This window comes from Eubalaena glacialis, chromosome 2 (assembly GCF_028564815.1).
Source record: "Eubalaena glacialis isolate mEubGla1 chromosome 2, mEubGla1.1.hap2.+ XY, whole genome shotgun sequence".
Classification (NCBI taxonomy): Eukaryota; Metazoa; Chordata; class Mammalia; order Artiodactyla; family Balaenidae; genus Eubalaena; species Eubalaena glacialis.
The window spans coordinates 99,173,404-99,174,928 of NC_083717.1; the positions used below are offsets into that span (position 1 = coordinate 99,173,404).

At 52.5% G+C, this 1,525-nt stretch overlaps 1 protein-coding gene across 1 annotated transcript; it reads left to right on the top strand.

Moving 5' to 3' along the window:
* Positions 1–1,525, top strand: LOC133085196 (E3 ubiquitin-protein ligase makorin-1-like). The gene is given in 2 exon segments (XM_061182128.1): positions 1–169; positions 172–1,525. Coding segments are annotated over 2 exon segments (1,440 nt in total). The 5' UTR covers positions 1–54; the 3' UTR covers positions 1,497–1,525.

Below are 1,525 nucleotides of genomic sequence, written 5' to 3' on the forward strand. Positions count from 1 at the left end.
GGAATTATGTGATCCCAGAAGTTCCGGCGCCACTGCTGTGTGGGATAAACAGTAATGGCGGAGGCTGCAGCTCCCGGAACAACAGCCACAACATCAGGAGCAGGAGCGGCAGCGGCGGCGGTGGCAGCGGCCTCCCCCACCCTTATCCCCACAGTCACCTCCCCGTCCCTGCGGGCGCGGGATTTGGCAGCGACGGCAGCGGCGGCGGCTGGACCAAACAGGTCACATGCAGGTATTTCATGCATGGGGTTTGTAAGGAAGGAGATAACCGTCGATACTCACATGACCTCTCTGACAGTCCATATGGTGTAGTGTGCAAGTACTTTCAGCGAGGATACTGTATTTACGGAGACCGCTGCAGATATGAACACAGCAAGCCATTGAAACCGGAGGAAGCAACTGCTACAGCTCTAATAGCCAAGTCACCCCTTGCTGCTTCCTCAAGTCTCTCATCAGTAGTTGGACAGATTGTTGAAATGCATATGGGCGAAGCTGAGTCAAGAAATTCAAACTCTTCAACTGTAGGAGCGGGTTCAGAAGACTGGGTGAACGCCATTGAGTTCGTTCCTGGGCAGCCCTACTGTGGCCATACTGCCCCTTCCTCCACTGAAGCACCCCTGCAGGGCTCAGTGACCAAGGAGGAATCAGAGAAGGAGCAAACTGCAGTGGAAACAAAGAAGCAGATCTGCCCCTATGCTGCAGTGGGAGAGTGCCGATATGGGGAGAACTGTGTGTATCTCCACGGAGACTCGTGTGATATGTGTGGGCTGCAGGTCTTCCATCCAGTGGATGCTGCCCAAAGATCACAACATTTAAATCCTTGCATCGAAGCCCATGTGAAGGACATGGAGCTCTCGTTTGCTCTGCAGCGCAGCAAGGACATGGTGTGTGGGATCTGCATGGAGGCGGTCTATGAGAAAGCCAACCACCGCTAGCGCCACTTCGGAATCCTCTCCAACTGCAACCACACCTACTGTCTCAAATGTATTCGCAAGTGGAGGAGTGCTAAGCAATTTGAGAGCAAGATCATAAAGTACTGCCCAGAATGCCAGATCACATCTAACTTTGTCATTCCACGTGAGTACTGGGTGGAGGAGAAAGTAGAGAAGCAGAAACTCATTCAGAAATACAAGGAGGCAATGAGCAACAAGGCGTGCAGGTATTTTGATGAAGGACGTGGGAGCTGCCCATTTGGAGGGAACTGCTTTTACAAGCAGGCGTACCCTGATGGCCGTAGAGAGGAGCCACAGAGACAGAAAGTGGGAACATCAAGCAGATACCGGGCCCAACAAAGGAACCACTTCTGGGAGCTTATTGAGGAAAGAGAGAACGGCAACCCCTTTGACAACGACGAAGAAGAGGTTGTCACCTTTGAGCTGGGCGAGATGTTGCTTATGCTTTTGGCTGCAGGTGGGGACGACGACCTGACAGACTCGGAAGACGAGTGGGACTTGTTTCACGATGAGCTGGAACATTTTTATGACTTGGATCTATAGCAGCTTTGCGGGGCGTGTGAACTGGTCTG